This window comes from Pungitius pungitius, chromosome 5 (assembly GCF_949316345.1).
Source record: "Pungitius pungitius chromosome 5, fPunPun2.1, whole genome shotgun sequence".
Taxonomy (NCBI): Eukaryota; Metazoa; Chordata; class Actinopteri; order Perciformes; family Gasterosteidae; genus Pungitius; species Pungitius pungitius.
The window spans coordinates 17054217-17078297 of NC_084904.1; the positions used below are offsets into that span (position 1 = coordinate 17054217).

The 24081-nt window shown below is 44.9% G+C and overlaps 3 protein-coding genes across 5 annotated transcripts in view; all 3 read right to left on the reverse strand.

Annotated features, from left to right (window-relative positions):
* rimbp2b (RIMS binding protein 2b) overlaps positions 1 to 8922 on the reverse strand; it is a 64954-nt gene extending 56032 nt beyond the window's left edge. Inside the window, exon 1 of one of the 2 annotated variants that reach the window (XM_037481812.2) lies at positions 8814 to 8922. The gene's annotated coding sequence lies outside the window, so the exon portion shown is untranslated. The remainder of the gene's footprint in view (positions 1 to 8813) is intronic. The other variant, XM_037481819.2, reaches the window with a different exon arrangement.
* Positions 8923 to 10631: 1709 nt separating this feature from the next.
* On the reverse strand, positions 10632 to 13216 carry LOC119225475 (excitatory amino acid transporter 3-like). Its single transcript, XM_037483356.2, has 8 exons — positions 13177 to 13216; positions 13036 to 13098; positions 12738 to 12925; positions 12428 to 12541; positions 12202 to 12324; positions 11912 to 12103; positions 11298 to 11432; positions 10632 to 11184 (listed from the first exon to the last, which is right to left on the reverse strand). Exons 2-8 carry the CDS (start codon positions 13036 to 13038, stop codon positions 11091 to 11093), a joined length of 849 nt encoding a protein of 282 aa, XP_037339253.2. The 5' UTR covers positions 13039 to 13098; positions 13177 to 13216; the 3' UTR covers positions 10632 to 11090.
* Positions 13217 to 16506: 3290 nt separating this feature from the next.
* stx2b (syntaxin 2b) lies at positions 16507 to 23398 on the reverse strand. 2 transcript variants are annotated; one of them, XM_037483357.2, is made up of 11 exons: positions 23001 to 23398; positions 22824 to 22898; positions 22638 to 22737; positions 21888 to 21962; positions 21694 to 21767; positions 21482 to 21590; positions 19680 to 19753; positions 19067 to 19204; positions 18806 to 18916; positions 18545 to 18664; positions 16507 to 18394 (listed from the first exon to the last, which is right to left on the reverse strand). In XM_037483357.2, exons 1-10 carry the CDS (start codon positions 23028 to 23030, stop codon positions 18569 to 18571), a joined length of 882 nt encoding a protein of 293 aa, XP_037339254.2. In that variant the 5' UTR covers positions 23031 to 23398; the 3' UTR covers positions 16507 to 18394; positions 18545 to 18568. The 2 variants fall into 2 exon arrangements, with proteins under 2 accessions (XP_037339254.2, XP_037339255.2); XM_037483358.2 differs by lacking the exon at positions 18545 to 18664 and having other exon boundaries at positions 16510 to 18394.
* Positions 23399 to 24081: the final 683 nt, after the last annotated feature.

Consider the following 24081-nt stretch of genomic DNA (forward strand, 5'->3'; position numbering starts at 1 on the left):
GTATTTAAGCCCTGTGTGCCAGTTGTCCTTTGTCGCGTCATTGTCTAATGTCTCCCGTGGTTGGAGCACGTCGGTTTTTGTTTTGTGAAATAAAGAGCACTTCTCGTGGAAGACCCTGCATTTGAGTCCTGCTTCCGCCTGCACCTCCACGCCTACGTGACAGAATGACGCGACCACGTAAGGACTCGTAGCAGACTCCTGGTGTGACTTGGGCCCGGACTACCTGGATGTGAGGAGCCCGTTTTTCCGGCGTGAAACAAATTTCATATTTGGCCCCAGAAGCTACCAAAGGGCGTGCTTAGAGCTCCGGGATCTCCTCAATCCCAGGAGAAGGAGCCCGGGAGAGAGGAGACGACGCGCCCCCCCAGTGCCGGCACCTAACTCAGCCCCGAGACGCCCGTCAGCGCCCGTTCCTGCGCCGAGAGGCCCGTCAGCGCCCGTTCCGGCCCCGAGACGCCCGTCAGCGCCCGTTCCTGCACCGAGACGCCCGTCAGCGCCCGTTCCTGCGCCGAGACGCCCGTCAGCGCCCGTTCCTGCGCCGAGACGCCCGTCAGCGCCCGTTCCGGCCCCGAGACGCCCGTCAACGCCCGTTCCGGCCCCGAGACGCCCGTCAGCTCCCGTTCCTGCCCCGAGACGCCCGTCAGCGCCCGTTCCTGCCCCGAGAACCCCGTCAGCGCCCGTTCCTGCCCCGAGAACCCCGTCAGCGCCCGTTCCTGCCCCGAGAAACCCGTCAGCGCCCGTTCCTGCCCCAAGAACCCCGTCAGCGCCCGTTCCAGCCCCGAGAACCACGCCCCCGGTCCCGGCCCCGCGGCGCCTGACCATGACCCCTCCCTCCCACCCTCTTGGGACCGCCTGGAAGTCGGTCCTTGAAGGGGGGGTGGGGTCAGGGGTTGGGCCGGAGCCCCCCGCCACGACGACGCCGGAGCCGCACCGCCCGGCACCCCCCGCCACGACGACGCCGGAGCCGCACCGCCCGGCGCCCCCCGCCACGACGACGCCAGAGCCGCACCGCCCGGCGCCCCCCGCCACGAAGCCCGGTCGCCGTAGCGGCCGGCCCCCCAAGACCCTGAAGCCCGGTCGCCGTAGCGGCCGGCCCCCCGAGACCCTGAAGCCCGGTCGCCGTAGCGGCCGGCCCCCCGAGACCCTGAAGCCCGGTCGCCGTAGCGGCCGGCCCCCCGAGACCCTGAAGCCCGGTCGCCGTAGCGGCCGGCCCCCCGAGACCCTGAGGCCCGGTCGCCGTAGCGGCCGCCCCCCCCGAGACCCTGAGGCCCGGTCGCCGTAGCGGCCGCCCCCCCCGAGACCCTGAGGCCCGGTCGCCGACCCGGCAGGGGCCCCAAGACCCTGAGGCCCGGCCGCCGTAGCGGTCGGCCCCCCGAGACCCTGAGGGCCGGCGGTCATCCCGGCCGGAGGGACCCGACACCGTGCCGCCGACCCTTGGAGTCCCCTGGGCGGCCGGGGGTTGTTGGGTTCCCCGCCCTCCCTCCCTTGTCTGTTTTTCTAGGTTCCACCCTCCTTTAGGACCGTCTGGAATCCGGTCCTTAAGGGGGGGGTTCTGTCACGGTTTGGCCTCGCTTCCTGTTTTAGTTTGAAATTTCATGTCTCTTGTGGTCCTGGGTTAACTTCACTTCCTGCCTTGTCTTGTGATTGCGTGATTGTCTCCACCTGTGTCCAATCACCTGCACCTCCCTTGTGTATTTAAGCCCTGTGTGCCAGTTGTCCTTTGTCGCGTCATTGTCTAATGTCTCCCGTGGTTGGAGCACGTCGGTTTTTGTTTTGTGAAATAAAGAGCACTTCTCGTGGAAGACCCTGCATTTGAGTCCTGCTTCCGCCTGCACCTCCACGCCTACGTGACAGAAGGTGACTTAGTTACCTACTTCTACAGTTATTTGTGGCCTGGGTGGAAAATAATAGGGGAAGGGGCCTTTGTTTCAATATCGTCAAAATGGATGCCTTGTTAATAAGTGAAAACAACCTATTCAAAGGGACCATCAAATCCCCATATGTCAGAAGGCTGCATGGAGTTATTCTGGGAATTGCAACGTACTGAAGATTAATGCACCCACAGCTATTCTAAGCCTAAAGTGACCGGTCAAACTACCAAAAGTACTTAAACTAGGAGTAAACTGGATAATGTTTAATGTTATTATGAATGAACTACACCTAGATCATTTTACGTTATTTATAAGGCCAGTTTCTTTTTTTAGAAGTATCATTCCACAACATTTCATTACTCTGTATGTGATCTGATTGAATGACATTTCAGACCAGTGTGGGCTCATCCTTTGTGATGATGTGTAATGATAATGCACAGGGTAAGCCTTTTGCTAGGACGAATATTCCATGCAGGCACTTCTAATTAAGCAGAATTAAACACCATTGTCTCCAGCATGCAGGCATTTCCTCAAACCCGTGTTGGGCTGGGGGTCCTTGGCGGTCAGCTACTTTGAGATAATACGCAATATTATGATATATCTGGCTGAGCCGGTGTAATAAGTCAGTTTGGGTGTCACTATGTCATGAGGGCCTCTTTAATTCGTTTTAGTCAGGGCAAAGCTAATTCAATCTACCTTATTACAGTTTCTTCATGCAATTACCCTATGCCCTTGTTCATTGATGGACCAGCATGGAGACAGTGGATTGGACAGCGGGCTTACCGAGCACACAGAGACCTATAACATAGCACAATGTAGCATGGCCTATCAGACAACTAACAAAGATGAATCCCTGCAACAACAAAAAAAAAGAAATGCACAGCATTTCTAGTAATCTGCTGTGAAATTCCACTTGAGCGGCACATTAGAAACAATTACATCGTCACATGAACACAGAGCATTAAGTCCATTAGCATCCCATTAATTGTCCACAAAATGAAAAGTGTTGAAGAAAATGCAAAGGTGCCTTGAACTGACTGGCTATAAGGGTTTGAAGCACAGATGCCAATAACACATCATCAAAGAGAGTGCAGTTAACCTCCAACAAGGCGGACACTGCCCACAGTACAACATGTCTGTATAGAAAGGACATGAACATTGAACGACCACCACAGACGTCCGGGGAACGCAGCCTACTGCTGTCAACTGTAAGTCCAATGAATCAAATGAAAAAGGGTTCACGTCGCCTTACATCGCCTTTTATTTTGTACAAATACAATTTAGCATGTTTGGGTTAACTAAACCTATGCAATATGGAAGTAAAACTGATTGCGCTTTATGAAGAGAATATGAGTTTGTGCAAAGCCAATACGATACTGAAAAAAACTGCAAGCTGAAAGCCAGAGAAGGAGGGAGAAAAAGAGAGAAAGATAAAGAGGGCGAGAGAGAGAGAGAGAGAGAAAAAGTCAGAGATTGAACCTGTGGAGATAAGCTTTTTTATTACAAAGAAAATCCTGACGAATAATCATCACTGCCTGTGGATTTTGGCAAGATCCACATAATCGTCCCCAGCCCCCACCCTCAGGCGTCATCGCCCACCTTCCGGAAGGAATCCAAGCGGCCCTGCACTGATCCCGTGAAAGACAACCAATTGCGTGTCCATGACAAAGTAACACCAACGAGGCTCTGAGGAAGCGCCTCAGTCACATGTACAAATGAACGCCAGGGAAAACAAATAGCAAAGGAATCACCACAGCTAACCTCTGGGCTCTCATCTGATGGCGTGCTGTTTACACTAGATCAGTGTTTGTCCATCTGAGTGAGTGGAAGGCGTCGATCAACTCCAGGAACAATCAATTATGAATGCAGTCAGATCCCCGAGGTGATTACCGGCTACTCTCCTCTGCCCTCAAGAGAAGTCGGCGGCCAGTCCATTACAGTTGTCTGTGTGCGAGTGCAGCAGACTGCCGACGTGACGACAGTTGGACACAACGTGTCTGACATTTCAGCGGAGGGGAGCTATTGCGCAACACAAACCTGTGCAGTAAACATGCACATTTGTCAAGATACAACCTGCAACTATCCCACGCACAAGCAGAAGAACATGTACAGATGAACATGGGCACACACACACACACACACACACATGCATACATTGAACACGTGCACAATGCAGATTCTAATCCTGGGGCTTATACAGTGCAAAACATCTACAAAATCTGCCCTCGCATGGAGATTCCCTCCGGACACCCAGGAGACAGACGCTTGCTTTGTCATGCACGGGACGCTCGGACAATCAGAGCCCGAGCGTTGCAGCGGCTGACAATGATAACGCACTTTCCATGCCCGAGTTCTCCCGGAGCCATCCTCACATAGATTTCCCAGTGAAGACGGCGTAATGCAACCCTGCTGTTCGTGTCACTAATGCCTCGCGCCGTGGCGAGGTCACGTGCTTTATCCAGGCCACATCCAGGCGCCAGCAGCAGCAGTGCTCCAGCTGTTACTACAGCAGAGCCTCGGCCACTCAGCGGCACGCTGAGCCATGCTCCTCTCACGCCGCTGCATCTTCCAGCGGCCTGAGAGTCACTCGGGCTTTCATAAGCCTCATTTCCAGACGCAGCAGGCCGCCGTTTACAGCAACAACCAAAGAAGACCACTCTACACACTGTCCTAAAGAAACGTGTGCAAATGACAAATTGCTCCAATGTGGTATAAAATCAGTGGGCAGTCGGCAGTTTTTATATTAAAGTCAGTAGTTTGTGATTTACAACCAACTGACTGAATACCCCATGTGTTAAACCCCACCCTGTTTGGTGCTACAACCGGGAGGTTCATGCAAATATTAGTTGGCCCAAGGCTTAGTTGAACTCCCCGACCACCAACACACTTCTGTGTGTCTCCTCTCTCCGAATCATTGCAGAGAATATTTTAGTTATAAATATGAATCCCTGTCTCCTTTGCATCTTGAAAATAAGAGTCTGGCAGTTCAGGGATAACCGGTGGAATGATGAATGGCCATGCGAGCTTGTCAAGGCAGACAGGAGCAGCTACAGCATGAATGAGTGTCTGGGAGTACTCTCTCATACCCGAGGTGTGGGTCGAGTCTGACAGCCCTAATTACGGGCAGATCTTGAAATGAGTGACCTTGGGAGGCGGCACAAACATCCAAACGTGTGTGCACACATAGTAAGAAAAAAAAGAAAAGAAATCACAGTTCACCTTCCACTGTTTGTTCACCCTGCCGCCCTCTCCTCTCGTGACTGCCACCTATAGGATCATGTCTCGCTGCATCTGAGCCGTGTGGCCGGTGACACGACACCCTGAAACACGGATGCTTTACATCTATATTTATACCCTCTACAATCCACGGCGACCGTTTATAATGCACACACACACAATCACACAAACACACCCAAGGACATTTTTCCGGTTTGTGGGAAGCGGGGAGGAGGGGGACACCAACCTTACAGTGTCTCTTAAGAGCCTTAAGAGATATCTTACACTGGTAAACAGCACTGATGGATAACCTGCACAAATGTTGGTCAAAATCCATGCACGCAATGAGCGAGCAGCGGATGACTATACACACGGGCACTGCATTAACCAAACTGAATTTACACTGACGATTTTATTCAACTTAACACTGATACATCCCCTCTGCCTGAGGAGTCTGCAGAGAGCGTAATTTCACAGACATGGAGGACAGTGACAACCGGGCACCGACGTCCATCCTAAACATTATGTTACATCCCCCATCGACGATGCTCACACTGCTCCTGCTGGAAAGTGTTCATAAACACACTGCAGCATGTTTTCAGTCAGGATGAAAAACTCATTATAACAATATGACAGTGAATCCTCATGGCATGCAAATGATGTGCAATGTCCTCTGGCTCCACTCAGTGCTGTCAGAGCTGGATATTCTGAGTATCCTATGCAGAGCAGCTAAAAAAAACGGTGTATCCCTCTCAAGAAATGCATGAAAGCATAGGTTCTCACATGAGTGCTATGAATACACTTTAAGCATCGCAGTCGCCAAGAGTCAAAAACACTAAGACATGATGATCCTAATCCCCCCAGCAGCAGCAGCAGCAGCACAGGGATCCTGCAGCAGAGGCAGCACAACAATCTTTTGCTCCCAAAACACACACATACACACACACACACACACACTCACACACGGCTTGACAGCAGACAGTACATGGTACAGTACCTTAGCAAAGGCAGGTGTTTTCCCGCTGTGTAGGACGGACAGAAAGCAGCAGAACAAGGACGATGGCTATGGCAGCTCTGTAGCATAAAATGGTTCATCAATGCTCGGCAGAAAGAGGCACAGCCAGGCAGCGAGAGTAAGAGGCAGAGAGAGAGAGAGAGAGAGAGAGAGAGAGCATCACTCAACTCACACTACCGTGGCTGTGCAGCAGAGCACACACACACACACCAACACGCCCCCTTTCTCCCTCTCTCTCTCTCTCTCACTTTCTCTCTCTCACACACACACACACACACACACAGACACACACACTCGCGTGCGTGCTCAGTCACAGGCACGCAGGGGGTGCAGAGGCAGTGCAGTGCGCAGCAGCACCGAGCAGCGCTTTCCTCTCCAGGATGTCTTTTGTCTCCCTTAATCAGAATGGCTCATTCTCTATCTTATCCTCAGCAGTCACAGATAATCCTGTCAATAAAGCCCTCCAGCCACGTGCTCCGTCGTGCCGCCTGACCACCTAACCGCCACTGATGAGCAGCCACGGTTGAAGCTGGCAAGGTCATGTGAGGTTCTCGGTCCTCCCCATTGGTCTTGGTTTTGTTGCATTCTGTTTCTCTGCAATTTATTCCATTGCAAGCTGATACAGGGACTCGGCCGAGCCTCGTCCTGGGTCATTATGCCACACAGGCCACCTGGAGGCTCAGCTTGACGAGTCGAATACTCACCAAACGGTGGTACAGACCAATCAGCTACCACAAACCGCAGCCACACCAAAACCGTCCAATCACAGATCAGGGAATCAAGTGCAGAAGGGTATTACAGGGGATTATTTGGGCCATCCTGTTTTTTTTTTTCTCTTTGGGGAGATGAAGAGGAGGCTGCCCTCTGTGGCTGACAGCGGGGCTGCACTCTGTTGTGGGAGCAGGGCCTGAAACAGATATGCTCTCCTCAGGAGGGATGCCTAGCAACCGCATCAGCTCCTTACCTCTGTTTAGAGCCTTTACATCCAGCCGCCAGACCAGCAGGACCTTCAGTGCAATCCCAATCGAGAGCTATATACTGCACGGCGGCAGGTCAACACTCAAGGCAGAACGACATCACGCACAATTAATGTCAAATATTCCCGCACCTGTCCTCTAACATGGGTTGTGAAAAAACGAAGCTCTGACAATGAGCAGGAAGTTCAACTGATGTTTTCACTATAACATCAGCTGCTCTGGGCAACTTTACTGTAGATTAGGTAACCTCCAGGGCCATTAGGAGATTAACCCAAACATAATACAGAGCTGGGTTGAAAGTAGAAGTGCAAACATAACACTTCTTTGTCACAGGAGAACTGGGTTTATGAACCTCTTTTAATTCTGTTATTTATGAAAGGAGAAGTCATGATTGACCTTCAAATGGCTGTCTTTAATATGTCCCCGTCGAGGAGAATGTATTCTTTCATCTTTAAGTCTTTTGCATTTCATCTAAACTTCACAAGTCCATGTGCTTTCAAAATTTGGGTCAGGTGCAAGAGAAAAAGGGCTGAAGGAGCATTTTAATAAAACCCTTAACAGCTATATCATATAATGATTCAGAGGATGCCTCCCTACCTGAGAATATTAAAGGGACCCAAACCAGTTCAGACAGCTGTCAGAGGATGTCAGAAGGCAGACCAGGAGCTCGAGGCCAGCCTTAACTCAGCCGGCGTTTGGAGGTGTGAACAACTGTTTTGACATTGCCTTTTGTGAAGAAGGTTCTGCACAATAACAGAACCCAGTGTGAGGCGCAGCAGCGATAAAAACAACACGAGCGTGGGTAACTTGTATTGGGAGGTGCTGCACCTCCTTGAATAGGCGGTCCCGTCCTGCCTCCTGCTGTTTGCCTGCAGAGCGAACTACTGATGCTGTCCCAAGTTCACTCTGTTTACCTGCTACACGCCTCTTGTTTCTCCAGCCCTGTCAGGAGATGAGCAAGGCAGGTCCGCTGAATGGAGCACACACATTTCTCACTGCATCGTAGGTTTTCATTAACGGCAAATGAGAACAAACCCCTGTTACTCCCTTTGAACATATGGCTTAACACATTCCTCTCCAAGTATCCCACTTCATCACCGACGATTACTGACTTGATAACCTGCTAAAACTGCTAAAATCATCAAAGTCATCAAATCATCACTCAATATCAGTGGATCATATGGTATAATCAAATCTCTGCTATTGACAGTAGAAAAAATATGCTTTTGCCTTGATGAAAAGATTAAGTCGAAAATCGATCTGCCATTGTTCAAAAGGACAAGACACACAGGAATGCCTCGCCAGTGGCTCAATTCCACGATACCTGGAGTTAAGGAAAATGACACTACAGTCTTCTAACTGCACAAATGTTTAAGTGTGGGTATGTACCATTAGAAACTAATCCAAAAATGCATTATATAATGTTGTGTAATCTCTTCGTAAACAAGCAAATGCTACTTGCACTACAAATATCTTGTTAGCTTGGTAGCTGTATCCGTGATTAAAAAAAAAAAAAAAATCATTGAGAACCACATATGGCTTCATTTGATTAATGTTGAGCCTTGGTGACAGTGGCGAGTTTTGGCTGAGGAGTGCAGCCTGATGAGGTCAGATTATTGCTGCAGGCATCAACAAGTGCTGATCCCGATAGTGTCCAGACACGGACGAATCAAAGCCTATTCATCGAGAGCTTAACAGCCCACAGCACACAGGCGGACAACGCACAACGCTCACCTTATCGCTGCCTCTCGCCCGGTTGTTCTTCTTTGTGGTGGCGAACCTCTGTTTCTGGCTCCACGTTACTTCCCACTGTGACTGCTTGAGGAGTTTCTCCACCTTGCAAGTCTTCTGACAACCCATTGTCCCCTGGCACATAGAAACAGATGTCAAGTTAAGCCACGCATCAATCACACAAGCTCTCAATAATACATTCCCGGTGGGTTTCCAGCCATAGCCTACCATTACAGAATGGTTTGCACGCTTCCCCAAAACGCTTGTCATGGTCAGCAGTGCCGGATGATGTCATAACTCCAGCATGTTCGGATTATAAATATCTGTATTCAGCAGAGTTACATAATAATGGATGTTGGATTATTGTCAGTACACACAGAGAGAAAAGATGGCACAGCTGCCACAGGAAATACACTTTACGACAAATTAAATGTAGTTGATCCACAAAAAAACAGAGTTGCATGTCAGAAATGTGCTTTGCATCTAGAGGACACGGGGATTTCTTCTGAAATAACCTTATTTTGTTTTTGTTGATCATTTAAAAAAAAGAAGTATCAGAAGCACATGAAAATGTTAATAGCTTTTACAGTGTCCCTAAATATATGTATAAAAGGTATTATTTTTCTTTGTTGAATCTACAAATTTGTCTAATGCCTTTTTTGTTTAGAAAAGCATCATATTTAAAAGGTCAGAATTCAGATTAATATTGCACTACAGCTTTCTCTGTAACATCCTAGTAAATTACTGGCAGCAGGGAAGCCACTTTTCTGGACTATAAATTCAACAGACTAAGAACACTACAAAGGAAAGTAATTTTGTTGTTATATTTGAAGACCCACCTTGGATAAAGGATCAGCTGGGCTCCAGCAGGAACGAGACAACAACTGAAATGTCCAGTGGTTCGCTCCATCACTGTACAGTTTGCACTGGGTCGTCCCACAGAAGAGGCTGCTTTCCCTCGCTGTCAGCTCCAGTTCCGGCGAGACCGAGCACTTTATTGTAAGCAGTTCACTCGCTGAGGCGAATCTCATTCAATCCACACGATAACAGAAGCATCTTTCAACGGCCTTCAAATGCAGTGAGCTCCTTGCATACAGTCCTCCTGCGTCACTTGTAGAGACGGCGATACTGGCAATTTTAGTTTCCTCTTTTGTGGTAAATTGTATTTATTTGCGGGGATCTTTAGCCAGAGAACACTCTGTTGGCCTTTGCAGTGCTTTCAATGATCCGAACCTCTTCTGGGCAGCAGTGACTCGTGATTCACACAAGCACTATGACCGACTGAGTTATCATAAGCCAAAGATAGGTGTCTCCAAACTAACCTTAATATCTGTTTTTCTTCTCCTTTTTGATGGGAAATTTGATGTGATACTCATGTAGCTGCCGAGTTAATGAAATAGTAAAGGTACAACTAAAACATTGTTTCGGTAATGCATGCACAGAAAACAAATTTCAAAAAAAAATAACCACAACTAACCATACCTGATGAACGCATTCAGAAATATTTGCAGGTTTTGTTTCACTCACCACAAAACCATCACCAATTATCCCGCCCCCCAAAAAAGAGAACGACTCTTACTCATCAGTCCTACAACGAGATCGTCCCACTTTCGTGTGGTGTAACAACCAAATAAACTGAGTCTGTCACGAAGAATAAAGGAATCATTTTGAGTTTCGATACCATTTTCATGTTCTACAGAGGTCTGCCACTGCGGTGGAGGTTGAGTACTCTCACACAAGCAAGTCATGGAGTTAAGAACATTCGCCATTCTGTCAATTTCATTTTAATTATTAAATCCAATGGGATTCTATATTCAGGGAAAATAATGCAACAACATCTCAAATATGACAAGCTTTATATATCAATACATTTTTTGGGAGGACCTCACACAGAAGGAAGGAAGACGAAGAGCCCACACTGCAAGTTCCTGTTGACATTTTAAAATAGCATGCCTCAGACTTGTGTTATGTTCAGGTCAGTATAGTGTGGTTCCACCTTAATGGTGGACCTTGTGGGCAGGGTCTTGCCAATAAGAAAGTACATTCAGGGTACATGAACTAAACACCGGTTAGGAACCCATCCAGCCAAAAGACTCACGGTTTTATCAATGGTAATAGGACTAAATGCAAACACTTGTTTCATTCAGTATTGGCTTAAATTAAAACTTAGTATTTTTATGGCCATCTCTCTGCAACGTTTTAAAATCACTAGCCGTGCTGTACTGCCAACACATTTTAGAGTACTTTAGAAGAAAAGAACCTTCTGCTGCTCATTCCTTCTCATTCCGCGCTCAGCTGCTCTTCAGAATAATGCTGAACAACAGACACACGGATGCAATCTCCCAGGACGTTAACAGCAGTGTTGGAGGCATCTCTGAAAGACAGAAACCGCAGACGAGTGCTTTTGTGAGATATGCATTGTGTTTTGTTTTGTTTTATGCCAAGTGTAGTAGTACTCGAAAAAACAACAACTCAGGTTTAACTTACAGCAGCCATTCTACTGCAAACAAAAGGGGGGCGTTTCTCAAAGGAATCCCAAGAACTGTCAATATGAAGAAAGTGGTGATTGTTCCGGTAGCTGGGACCTCTTCATCTCCAATGTTGGACGCCGCTACTGTCACACTGCAGACAAAACATCAGAGTCAACCATTTTGTTTTATTTCTTTTTCCAGCTCTAAGGAATCACATATTGAGGAATCACATATTGACATCACAGAGACACTGCTTCAGTGTCTCTGTGTTCATTTCCCAGTTTATCAAGTTCCTCCGTTGTCCAGTAATATGAGGGCCACACTGCGATCTCATGTTGATTCAGAGTCTATGAGAGTTTGTGCTAAACACAACTATTTAGTTAATAATTTACCAATATTTTAAATATACAAAGGAACCACTGCATTAAAAATTAACCATCATCACGTCTGCGCAGTGAGTATACTCACTGCGCAGACGTGTTTCTGTACAATAAAGTACAGAAACACAAAGGTAAGACTCCCATCAGAGTTGGGGGAGCAAATTAATTCAGTGTGTATAAACCCAACGCTTCATACGATGAAACAGAAGAAACTGAGTGAGTGAGCAAACAATATTTGATTGTGACTCACCAAAGGAAAATCAGCTGGTTCCAGTGCATATCCATGTGGTTGAGTTGCGTGAGGAAAACTGCCGCCGCCACTTCATAAAGAGCCGTTCCGTCCATGTTGAAGTAGTTCCTGATCTGCAGCAGGAAACTGGTGATTTGCTTGTCCACAATGTTTTCCTCCTCACAGCATTGTGAAGTCAGCATGATCGCAGAGCTTGGAGATACAGCGGACCCCTTGTTAGTTCTCGCATGCCTATTAATTATCTATTAATTATTATATTATTCACTTTCACAAAGCTACAATACTTGTACCTGCGTGAGATGAGCAGGGCTCTCTTCATGGCCGGTAAAGCCCCCAGAATGACGGGGAGGGGGTTGCGTCTCACACACAGGGTGTAGCTGAGTGGTAAGACGATGCATACGTGGAGGATGTGCCTGAAAAACAGCGGGCATAACTCAGTGAAGACTTACCTGACACACCGACAGCCACGGTCTACAGACACATTGCAAAGTCCTTAAAGTGCAAAAGAGGACGTACCCGGACAAAACCACGCCTACAAACTTTGTGAGTTGGAAGACAATCTCGTTGAAGTTTCCCTCAACCTCAATAACATAGTTTGCAGCCATGAATACCACTGCTACGGGTAATAAGCTGGAAAGGTAAGATCAGAATAAAAGGTTACAGCAATACTTTGGTAACTTGTTGAAAGAATCAGGATATTTGATTTTAAAAGTATCTTAGCATAAAACATTTTAAACTGTATAGTTTTTTTTTCTTCTCAAATTGAAATATTATTTTGATTGTACGGAGGTTTTATTCGAGAACATGCGTTGTGTGTTTGCCATACCACAAATATTTAATCACAAGAGTGAAGGTCCTGTTGAGGTAACGAAGGGTGTCCACAAAGTGTTCACAACCGGACATTGCTGCAGCCCCGAGGTTGACTCCGAGTCCATAAAGAACACACCAGAGGACAAGGCCCAAAGTGTTGGGCCCGAGACCGTAATCACGCACCCAACACTGCTCTGTTGTATTCTACAAAATAAAAAGCTCATTGAGAACAGTCTGACAGCCATTTCATGTATTAATAATTAACAATGGGAAAGAAAACGTAAGAAAGGATTTTCATTGTGAAAGGTGTTTACCATTTCCTGGCCAGTAGTTTGATTGACTTCTTTTATTTCGCAAGAAGAAACTTTTGAACTGTACTGAAAACAAGAAAGGAATCACATTTTAATATCACATTTTCCACCGAATGGTTCAAATATCTGAGAAAGAAATCACACCTGTTGAATGATAGACCTTATGAAACTATGTGGCACAACGTTCCTATGAAGTAAAAAAAGAAAAGATGATTAGATTAGAAATATTATTCACTTCTTGTAGAAGTCTGATAAGAGAAAAAGACTTTCACCTCACCATACTAGATCAAACAAGGCCTCATATGAGGAGAAGTCCTCCTCATCACGCGCTGTTTCACCAGCGTTGTGACTCGACCCGGGTAGGACCACCAGAACCAACAATAGTCCTACACCACAAAAAAACTCAGGAAGCTCAACAACTCAATGAAACATGGTTTCTACACTCATTACAACAAGGGATTAGGGGGACTAGGTGTAGTTGTACTGCAGTTTGAATTATAGAAATCTAAACCATATCATTATGACTTGATGCATAAAAAGATAATTGGGGTCGTTCCTGTTAACTTAACTCTGATTGGTTGAGAGGGAGTCACGAGGGATTCATTATTAAAGCAATAAGGTACTTGAGGCAGTACTTTATCGTTCAATAATGTAGCAGTTTGAGGGTGTAGTTAGTCAACCCTCGTACAGTTACATTATTGAAGATAAAGTACTGCCTCAAGTACCTTATTGGTTTCATAACACGGTTACCAGCAAAATTACAAATGGTAAGTAAATAGCTGCCTTTCAGCACAAAATAGTTGTAGCCATCAAACGTTTTGTATCGCATTTCATCAGTCTAGAAGAAAAAATAGTCCCCGTACATGCATGTAAACAGCATTGGGTCCCGCGATATCTCATTCACATCGCTCATGACGTCCACATTAATTTTCCGGTTGCGAAAGTGCACATTGCCTCAAAATGATCATTAGGGGGATTTCCGGGTGTTTTCCGACGATCGCCACCGAGCTAAAAGCTAAAATGTCAACTAACGGTCGCGCAAAATCTAACGTGTTACTTTGAGTGCACAGTGATATGAAAAGCTCGGGTCAATGTGAACAGCTACTGTACACTATCATACGCTGCGCGTAGGGCCTAACCACACCCTCGAACTGTTATATTATTGGACAGTACAGCCTCTCGTACCTTACTGCTTTAATAAAATGGCAACTGAGAGTAGATTGTATGTTTTGTATTTCTCTTACCAATACCCATCGCCAGAAAAGTGGTCACAACACAGTATACTACTGAAGGCCGGGCGATTCTCTTGGAGAGGCCAAGACTCAGATCCTGAATTACTATAAATAATAAAAAACATGGTGTGAGGTCTGGTGTGAGTTAGAACATCAGTATGATAACACCGCTATGATAATGTCATGAATGTCATGCAAAGTTAGGGCAACCTTACTCTGCCTTAGCGTTCATTTATTCTCTACAAGTATTTCTTATATTACTGTCAAATTGAGAGAAATTATGCAACTGTAATTGGTGATTATTCTATTCAAAATAATTAAGATTTCAGAATGTACCGTGATGTAACAATTGACAAAATGTGACCTACACGTGTGGCTTACCGATCGGCAGATGTGTGACCATAAGAGGAAGCATGGCGAACTCCAAAAGATTAATGAGGAAATTCCCAAGCATGTAGATGTCTTTCCCCGGGTTTTTCTTGACGGCGAAGGTCTTTAGAATCATCCCCAAAACGACACCTGTAAAATGGAAACGTTTGAATGTCAAAACAGAGCAAGGGGCTTCAAACCCCTCAGAAAACAAATGTGACAGAAACAAACCCAGCTTAATGTTCTTGTTATTGGATGCAGCCATTTTACAGAACTCACCATGACAAAACTAAAAAAAAAGTTCCATAGGAACTACATTAAAACGATAATAAACCGCAAGTTGACAGATATTTCAAATCACAGGCCGTGTTTGCTGAGATTTGACACAGTATTTGACGTTAAACATTAGTTCAGAGTTAAAGTTATAGTTCGGGTTTTCTGCAGAGAAAGATCCACCCTCCAGCAAGATGTGCTGTTTTATGCATAGACATTTGTTCATGGTTTTATGTGCTGTAAACGTTTCCTGAAATGTCGGCCAAGACAGGCCGGAACATAACTAACCAATAACGTTCGTTAGATTTACAATATCCAACGTTAAGGCTTAATTATTCATTAATATATAACCATCATAACACAAAATCACTATTATTATCTTTAAAAGATTTGATTTAACTAGCGTTGGTTCTAACGTCCGCCCATTAAACATTGATTAACGTTAGTCAACTTAACTATTTAATGCTAGTTAGGGTTGGGGTTAGGCTTCATGCTGTTCAGGCAACAAAATGTCACTTACCCAGGACAAGAGCTATCAATCTTGAAAAGGTCATCATATTTCTGCTGTGGAAATAGACGCCACACTTTTGGCAGAAACTCTCCATTTCTTCACAGACTAGAGAGAAAATAAACTCACGGTTAACTAGCGAGGCTGATATATTTCACTCTCAAAATCAAATCTCGATGATACAACATGATATCTCGTGACTTGGCTTTACGAAAGTAAACAGAACATCTTTGAAAAAATACAAAAAAAACCATTGAAGCTGCAAGCAGCGATTAAAGCTCACTCGCGCCCGCTGCAATGTGTTCAAAGTTTTGTAACACCACATCAGTGTGTTAAATATTTCAACACAAAGATAAAAAAGCAAATATCAAAAATGCCTTTGTCCATCTTTTTTTTTCTTTTCAAAATTATCTTAAAAATGCGCAAAAAATCAGATTTTCAATTTTTGCTTCGATGGAGTTAGAACTGGCTTTACAATCAGCCCAATCATCACTATGTGCTTAATCGCTGATTCAACAGTAGCTATTGGGAAAAATATCAACTTAGAATAATCAACAGTGGAAACACTATTGAGATAACTATAAAAAGATGGTCAAATGTATGAAAACAGGTCAAAAAATACTTTTGACAACCATAACCAGTGTGGAGACAGTGTGCCAATTACTCTGGCTTCATGATGACTGGACACTGAGGTGAACGTTCCAGAAGGAGGCAGAAACAACAAATGTGTTTTGGTTCTTCAAAGCTTCTAACACCACAGAGATTACGCAGAGATCCCACTAAACCGCAGCTGTGTCCAAGTTAAATCAAAGTTCATAGTATTACTTTTGACATCTCGTCTTGTCTCACTCAGTGACCCGAAAGCGCCCTCACGTACAGATCTGAAGGGCATCCACTATGTAATTCTTCATGTACCTCTGTGGTTTCCTTTGATCTGATTCAAGGAGAGAAAATAATTCCCCCATGGGGGACTTGCTTCCACTTTCTTCACTAATCTTGTTTGGTTGATTACACGGAAGTCAAGCTTTTTGTGCAAAGTGCTCATTAGTCCTCAAGTAAACAGCACCCTCTGCTTCTTTCTGTTTGCCTCTGAGCAAATGTTTGGAGAGCTGAAATAACACACGAAATAACCTCAATTATGTCAGACAAACTCAGACGTTTGCAATTTAAAAGTACTCCTGTATTTATGACCTAATTAAGTCAACTACAGCACCAATGTAAAAAGGTAATAAACAAACAACACAAGTCTTTATTCTTTATTTTTTATTTACATGACTTAAGTATTGTCTCAATATAAAATACAAGATATAACTCACAAGTATAAAATGTATCAAAATTGAAATTTGTGCTCTTGAAATATCATAATCCAAGAGTCCTACAAAGTAGTGTTACTCTTTTCACAATAAATATTTCGGTCATCACACAATTCTTTTGTGATAAATAGAATATAGTCAAAAATTAAGGTTTCTTATTACATGTGAACAATGAACTTTTATAACAATGTTGCATTTGGAGTTATTGAATGAGACAATTATATTTGATTGATCTGAAAATATTTCATCTGATTGAAACACAGCTAACTAGAAATGATGCAGAGAATATCTTTGTTTTATTTTCTATTTCTAAACAAGTCCTGAGCCGTAGTAGTTTTACATTCACATGAATTGCAGTGAATGCATAAAAAGACGAGAGAACATAAGGAGCCCAAACTCAAAACACGTGAACACAAATTATGCAAACTATATCTATAGTGTAATGCTTATTTGGGTTTCTTGTCAAGAGTAAACTGAGATTATGGATATCACTCCCATGTCTGTACGCCAGATACGATGCAGCAGCCAATAGCCTGACTTTACCAAAAGATAAGAAAATCATCTCTAAAAACTCTCAGACAACCACAAAACATCTCTTTTGTTTTATCTATCATCTTTACACAAATGGACGTCTAAAAAAGGCACACTGTGGGTTTACCACGGCCTGTGTTGCCGGAGAAGTGGCCTCCTTGAGACGCCGCTAGTCGCCCGGCAACCTCACAATGACAACACCACTGCAGGAAGTCAGCGTGCCTAGAAATAGTTTGGCAAACAACCCCCTCTCTAGACAAATAGCGTCCCTTTTCTGTGTCCAGTCCTTATGCTAAGCTAAGCTAACGGCTGCTGCAGCTACAGACATGAGTGGTAATCGATCTTCTCGTGTCACTTTTGGTTGAAAAGACAAATAGGTTTACTTCCCAGAACGTCCTTTGAAAATCCTTTTGACAAAGAAATATCCGCGAAAGGATACTTAAAGGTACGGTTGGCAATCTTGAGAAACTAGCAGAAGTAAATAAAAACTTTGTATACAACCAATAAACGCAGCACAGTGTTGGCGACGGAAAAAAATGAACATGGCTATTTGCCAAGTAGATACTAGTTTTATTACATTTTTTAAAATCAATTCAAGGATGGTTAAATCACTGAATTTACTTTTTCACATGTGCATAATATGATTGTTGTTTTCTAATGACCATTTCAACAGAAATACCTTAAAATTGTTTCAAGAAGATTACCAACCTTGCCTTTTATGTGAAAGCCAGTTACCAGTTTTAAAATGGAATGTGCCGTCATCGTTCATTATACGACCGCTAAGCAAAAAAAAAAGGAAGTGTGCTGACAGGGCGCTTTGTTGGCAGCTGCACAGCACTGACTCGTTCCAGGACGGTATATCATGAGTTCTGGCGTTACTGGTGCAAAGCGGATCCCACACATCATACTTACTCCAGTGCGGCGGAGAGAGCCTCCCCCTTCCGTCATGTTCTTGGCTAGTGAACGACGTATTGTCGTCTTATTGTGAAGAGGTTTCTTTGTTTTTCGTCGCTACTGGAGATGCGTACAGCACAGACTGCCGAGAGGGAGGCGACGCGTCACTCAAAGACCCCAACTATAATGATGAGTAAAAGGAGTGAACCGGCCGCCACACACATGATAAGGCCGAGGAGTTTCTGCCAAAAGGAGAAGGAAAGAGAGACGAGTGCATTGAATAAATAAATAATCCTGTAAACAGTTAAACAGCCAAACGAGGGACGGACTTCCCGGATGTACAGACGAATGGATGGGTTTTAAAGGAGCGGAGGTCGTGGAACGTGTGTTACCTCACGCTGTGATCACAGCAGTTCTCATACAGGGGGCTTGGTTAGTCCGACAGACAGGCCGACAATTAGTGCAATGACAGCAAGCAGGATCAACAGAGCAAAGGCGAGGATAATGTATTTCTGTCAAGTCAAGAAGAAAAAGGTGTTATCATGAACAAAAGATTAATGCAGTTAAGGTGTCATGTGTGAATATGATATTCTGTATAATTGAAATTTACTAAAATACAGATTTGCTGCACAGAATCAGAAAGGAACATTTACCCTCCGGGATTTCTTCTGGTATCTCACTGCTTTTTTGGTCTCTTCCTTTGCACTGTAAATGTATTCGGCCGCATTGGAGACGTTCTTCTCAATGTTGTTAACCATTTCGCCCTTAAATGACACAATCAGAATATTGTCCTGAAAGTATTAGTGAAGGAGCTCGGAGGCAGAAAGCATGTTGACTAACTGAAGAGTAGATTTTCAGCTCATTCATCTCTCCACTTGGAGCCAAAGCACCTGACTTTACCCAACTTCGCCCACCTGAGTTTCTACCAACATTGCCATGTCCATGAACATGGCGTGAAGCTCTCTGATGCTCGACTCCAGACGCATGATGTCCTGATGTCGGGACTCGATCTCACTCAGGGCCTGACGTGTGATCTGGGAATCAGAAATGATCTAGAGGAGAGAAGGTGGAATAATTTATCTCAATGCAATGGTTTACTCCCCCTCCACCACTAGGTGTCAGTGATTGATTTGAACCCTGCAACAAAAGTAAGCTATAATAATAATAATAGTACAAATAATACTATCATAAAATCAAATAGAGCTTAAAGAGCTTAACACAGGAATTTAAAAACAAGGGACACAAAGAACAAAAGCAAAACCATAATATCAATCTAGCGATGAATAGATGGATGGGTAATACCATAAAAAAAACAGGTTGGTGGTGAAAAAAATGTTAAGATATAAACCAAAGAATCAAGAGTGGTAAATATAAAATATGCATAAGTTAATAACAATGCCTTATGGAAAAGTGGAATTAAATAAAAGCAACATTGTACAAATAAGTTATACATTGCTTTTTAATTGTGCTGGGAGTTTTTCCAAGCCTTCGGATTTACAAAGGCTTGGGTCACTGTCAAAAACTTACATCAGATGTGAAGATGGATGGATTTCCACTTTCTAACATGCCCTCTAGTTCTTCATCGGTGGTCACTCTTCCAGCTAAAATAACAAATAGCAGATAATTATCAAAGATAACCCCGTTTGCATGTCAGGCCATTTTAAAGATTTTAGTTATAGAATACCCATAAACTGGAATACTAACTTTATGTGGATTCTGTCATTTGAAAGAATAAAATTTAATTTTCCAATCTTTTTAGAGTAAAAGGGCTTCTGATAACATGTCACGAGAACTCAGTCCTGAGATGTAATATGACACCACATCAACTCATGCCATTTTATTCTTTCTCCGGAGAACAGTATCCGTCAATAACATTTTTAGAGGGTGGACAGAGCGCTTCATCCTTTCACACAACAAGGGTTCATCCCGGGTTCCGCATGCCAAAGTGTCCATGAGCACGACACTGAAGGATCAGCTGAATGCAATTGTCAAATTTCAGGATTCACCAGCATGTAATGAATAATTTAATAAAGTTTGTGTAGATCAGTAACAAGAATGTGACTGAGTTCTCTCGATCTATTATCTATCAGAAAACTACCTTTGGTTTAAACAGCTGTCTTAAACTGAAAGAATGTTTATCTGACGCATACTATTTTAATACAGTACTTATTCTTTTAGCATACTTTTAAAAACATAAAACTGGACCCACAACACATAACGTGCTTGTTAGCATTTAAGGGCAGCACACGCAGGGCCGGTGATGAAGTCAAGATGACTTTTAAGAAACAAATCACAAATAATACTAAAAATGAAAGATCTCAGTGGAACAAAGCATTCATTAGTGTGGGTTGTAATTGTGACCACGATCAGAAGCGTCTGAGGAGCAAAGGAAGCCAAACAGAAGGTGAGACTCTATAAACGGAAAGCCGAGCCTCCTGCCTCCTGCACAGAGGCCTCCGTGGGGAGAGCGGAGACGGCCGCGCTCGCCGAGCGTCACACGCCTTCCTAGCGATGTTCCCCAGGCGGCCGAAGCCCGGCGCACGCCGCCAGTCCACGAGGGCACAAACAGGCTCCTGTGGCCGCGTCGAAGACGGGTGAACTACTGTTACACCGGCCCTGCCGAGGCACTCTGCCCGTCGCCGCGGGCAACGCTAAACACAACAAGCGGTCTCCGGTATCAGGCTCTTCGGTCGGCACTGTGGAGAACAGGAGCCGCTCATTAACGCCGGGCCGTGGGGACGCTGCTGTTGTTTTTTTTTCTTTTTCATTTTGTTTTGTGCTGCTCGTGTGCATAACACAACGCACTCCCAGTTAAAACCAGTCAGCGTGTATGAAGCATAATATACTTATTCCCTACTTACACTGTGGGTTCTTGGTTACACATCCTGTCACTGTTGAGCTCACACACTGTGTTCATTCATTCCGGTTTGTCAGTAACTCTCTTGCCAGTTATGTGTCTCTCTCTTTGGTTGGTGCTCTCCTGTTCTTTGATCAATCCCACTGCTAAAACTACCACAGTTCTATCAAAGCACACAAAACATTAAAAATCCAGAGTTTGGATGAGGACAATTAGGACACATTTGAAGAAGTCCTGCCCTGCTGCAGACTGTGTTTGCCCACACTTGGTGTCCAGAGAAGCAGACAGGAAACCGCTGGAGTCTTTTTCCTGGATCCTGTCCAGCTTCAAGGTTTTATTCGCCACTCTTTTATCTCTAGATTTACACATTGTATCCAAGCAACCAAATTCAAGCCATTGATGTGTTAACAAAAAAACAGGAGTATTTCCTGTTTGTAGTTGCAATTTACATTCATTAACATTTATAACATACTTATCTCCAGCTGTCTCTGGATCCTTCCTTTGCTTCTTTCCCGAAAGGACACTTGGGTCTCGTTGTACTGGGTCATGACCTCCACAAACTTCCTGGACAGCACCGTGTGCTGAGGAAGTGAAAACAGAGAGGGAGAGGAATCCATGTCTGAAGCAGGATGTGTAACGGCCGTCTATTTGAGCGGTCAAGCCGCCACGGATCTGCTTCCTAACCTGCGTCTTCTGGATCCTGAAGTCAACCGAGGACCTGTTGGCTCCATCGTCTTTGGGCATGCTTTGCTCCATGGCTTCGGGGGGGGGGGGGGGAAGGAAACGTGAACACATGTTATACGCCAGCAGGCGACAGAAGTGTGGTGAAGTCAACGGGCAAGTGTGACGGGGCCATCGGGGGTCATAGTTCAGCTCACATTTGAGTTTTGTTCGCACGACGTTGGCGTTGCCTTTGATGTCGTTGGTCAGTGCGTCGAGTCGGTCCTTTGTCCCTTCACACAGACACACACGGGAAACTCGTCAGGCTTGGCTTGATGGAAGAATCGCGTCATCAGGCTAATCACTGCGCCTCTCTCGCATGTAAATATTGGATTTACCGGGGGTTTCATTTTGTTACTTGGCAACAACCCTGTGGCAATATTGCAGATGTCACACAGCAAAAGGCTCATTGTTTGTCTCTGCCGGTGACCCCCCCTCCCCCCCCCCCGTCATGGATCTTAAAGCCCAGTGCTGTGTTACATTAAACATAATCACTGATGATGCCATGGTGCTGTAGACTGGCTCTTTGTCTCACTGTGTCCTGAGGCTCAGGCTGAACAAAGCCAGGAACTGAGTACACACACAGTGTAACCCTGTTCTCGCTCAACCATTGGAAATACTTTGTAAATGTATCTGATTAGTTACAAAATAATCCATTATACATCAGTGCCAGTGAGCATCGGCAATTGAAAGCATGTTTGAATCCCCGGCTGAGGACAAGTCAGAGACTAAACTGCAGTGAGTTGTGTGTTTCGTTAAAAGCTGTCGGGAAAATGGAACAAAACAAGTGAGACATCTTCCCACTGTGCCTCAAAAGTCAAAGAGCAAACACTTGTCAATAGAATTATGTACAAATTGAAATGCTCTCTGTCTTCATCTTAATCCTTCATGAACACACACACACTTACTGTCATCTGTGTTGGGTGCAGTCAGGATCATGCTGTGCATCTTCCTCACCTCCTCCACTTGGAAAGAGATCTTATCGATGAGTCCTCTGACTTCTTCCACCTGAATCAATCGATAACACACCAGCGTCTTGAATCATGGCGGATCTCCAAACCTGTGCACACGCTGGAAGTTGCATCGAAACCCACCCTTCTGAAAAAGCTCTCCATGAAGCCATCTTTGTCCACTGCCACCGCGACCTCCTCCTCTGCTTGGGACGTACCCTGCAGGGGGGGGGGGGGGGGGAGCACAAATGACTTAGTTTAGTTGTGATGCAGGTTTTAACTGTGAAGTTGTAAGAAGTTAAAGCAAGAAAATGGACTCACGGCAGTCAGTTGATCCAGTCGGTCCTTCATGGCTGCGATCAGCTCTGTCTTCTGCCCGGATACTTCTAGTAGAACCCCCGCTGGGTCATGCTGCCAGTCCCCACGAGCAGAGTGACATTGGTCCAGCTTACTCTGCGCCGGGGTTCAGAATGTTCGGGTTATTGAGACGAGAAACACACGGAGCCAAACGTCAGCAGCGTTATCCGGGCAGTCTAAAAAGTTGTAATTCTGTAAAAAAAAAAAAAAAAAAAAAAAAACAGTGTCTACAATACACTTCGAAAAAAAAAAAATTCAATACAATAAACCAAAATTCCAAAAGCGTCGGTGTTTCCGGGGCACTCCGTGTCAACACCTCGGGATCTCTCTCTGTATCACTCTTCGGCATCCGCCTCTCTCTCCCTCTCTCTCTCTCTCCCTCCCTCTCTCTCCCCCTCCCTTCCCCTCCCCCTCTCCCTCCCTCTCTCTCGCAGGAGTAAAGCACTGTGACGCTGTACCTGAGCCTTTTTGTGGTTGATTGCGTGAAAACTGGAATTTTTTTATTGGCTGGTCAATATTTGTTCGACAGCAATCCCACCACCACGCAGTTATATAAGAACGTTTCATAAATAATAAATAAACACGACTGAGGTGACCATTATTCTAGTGGCAATCGAACCAGACGGTGGCGCTGTTTACCTTCATATGTTTGCACGTGTACCATCGGAAGCCTGGAACGGGATTTCTTCCTATCCATTAATATTATGTATATATAAATCTCTCATCAATATTTTACTTTAAAAAAAAAGAACACAAGACAATATTTAAACATGTATTAAATATATGAGCAGTGAAAAGTGAGTTGAACCAACCACGCCCCTCATAAATATGATATTGTATTGATATATTAGACTATATGTTGTATTATAGTTGGGTTGTGCAGCTCCGGTGATCTCTCGGTCCGCCTTCCTTCCACGGAGGGTGTCCCTCTTGCCGGGGTGTCGTCCTGTAATTTAACCCCGAATCTACTCACGTGTCCACATGTAAATGAGCATATTTGATCCAAACAGCATTTGGGATGTCATTAGTTCCCCCCGCCATCTCC